Consider the following 1,069-nt stretch of genomic DNA (forward strand, 5'->3'; position numbering starts at 1 on the left):
AATAACTCAATATCACTTGGGGTTGGTTTCCCCCTTCGTAGTCTACGCAATGCATCGAACCATTCTGGATCTTGTCTACCGCGATTTTGACTGGTAAGTATGCAGACCGACTCGATATCTTCCCAAATTTCTCTGCCTTTGCGGTGGATATCGCTAGCTATTTTGTGGGGTGGGGTAGAGAGGGAGTAAGGTACGACGGGATCTATCTGAGCTGCATCGCCTGTGGAAATAACATCTCGACCTCCAAAACGCTGCGCTCTGTGGGAAGGCCAAATTTCTTTCATTCGTTGGTCAATCCAGTAGAGCATTCCGCAGGATATGACACTAAACTCGTCAATTATCACTATGAACGTCTTTATAATGCTCTTGAAGTTTTTTCAGTTTTGCAGGGCCACTTTTCTGAATAGTAACTGAATTGTACGGAACCGAAAATGCTGATCTAGAAAAAGAAGCCAAATTCGAGCGCAGAGCAGAGCGTTTGACCCTTGATGTTGAACGCTGCCGTTCCTTGGTGCGCTAGGAGTAAAACACGCTGGGCCAAGCGATCAGTTCCATTACCATAGAATACAGAATGCAGGTCTTTCACGATATGTTCAATCAGCCAGCTCTTTCCTGAGCCTCCTTCCCCATTAATTATCATGTGTAGAGGTTGGCATTCTGTGCCCTCCAGTTGAGCCTTTAGACGTGCTCGAGACTGTTGCATTGCCAAAGAAAATGGTATCCATTGTGATTCAGCCATCGTCTCGCGTAAACTGGAGCTCCCATCTTCTAAATCAACAGGATATCTGTATGTACGACAATTTGTGCTATTGTGTCTTAAAATCGCTATTTTTTTCCTTCGTCCGGGGTTTTACATGTGTTTTAATGAAATCTCTTGCTCTTACCACATCTGCAGCAGAATAAGTATGTTTCGCATTCCAATGAAGTGAGATATTACTGATTGGTATTCAACAGCAGCAGGATCTGAAGTGGCCTCCATGCTTGCACTTACGAACATATATTCGGAAGGAGGAAGTTCTTGTAGTACTTGTACATTCCCTGCGTGTTTCAATAGCTCAAGGTTATACTG

The 1,069-nt window shown here is 44.1% G+C and overlaps 1 protein-coding gene across 1 annotated transcript; it reads right to left on the bottom strand.

Moving 5' to 3' along the window:
• Window positions 1-439: 439 nt before the first annotated feature.
• PPTG_24118 (hypothetical protein) lies at window positions 440-739 on the bottom strand (the record flags this gene model as incomplete). The annotated part of the gene is made up of 1 exon (XM_008915286.1): window positions 440-739. The coding sequence occupies one exon, from the start codon at window positions 737-739 to the stop codon at window positions 440-442; it is 300 nt and encodes a 99-aa protein (XP_008913534.1).
• Window positions 740-1,069: the final 330 nt, after the last annotated feature.

Source organism: Phytophthora parasitica, assembly GCF_000247585.1.
Source record: "Phytophthora parasitica INRA-310 unplaced genomic scaffold supercont2.69, whole genome shotgun sequence".
Classification (NCBI taxonomy): domain Eukaryota; phylum Oomycota; class Peronosporomycetes; order Peronosporales; family Peronosporaceae; genus Phytophthora; species Phytophthora nicotianae.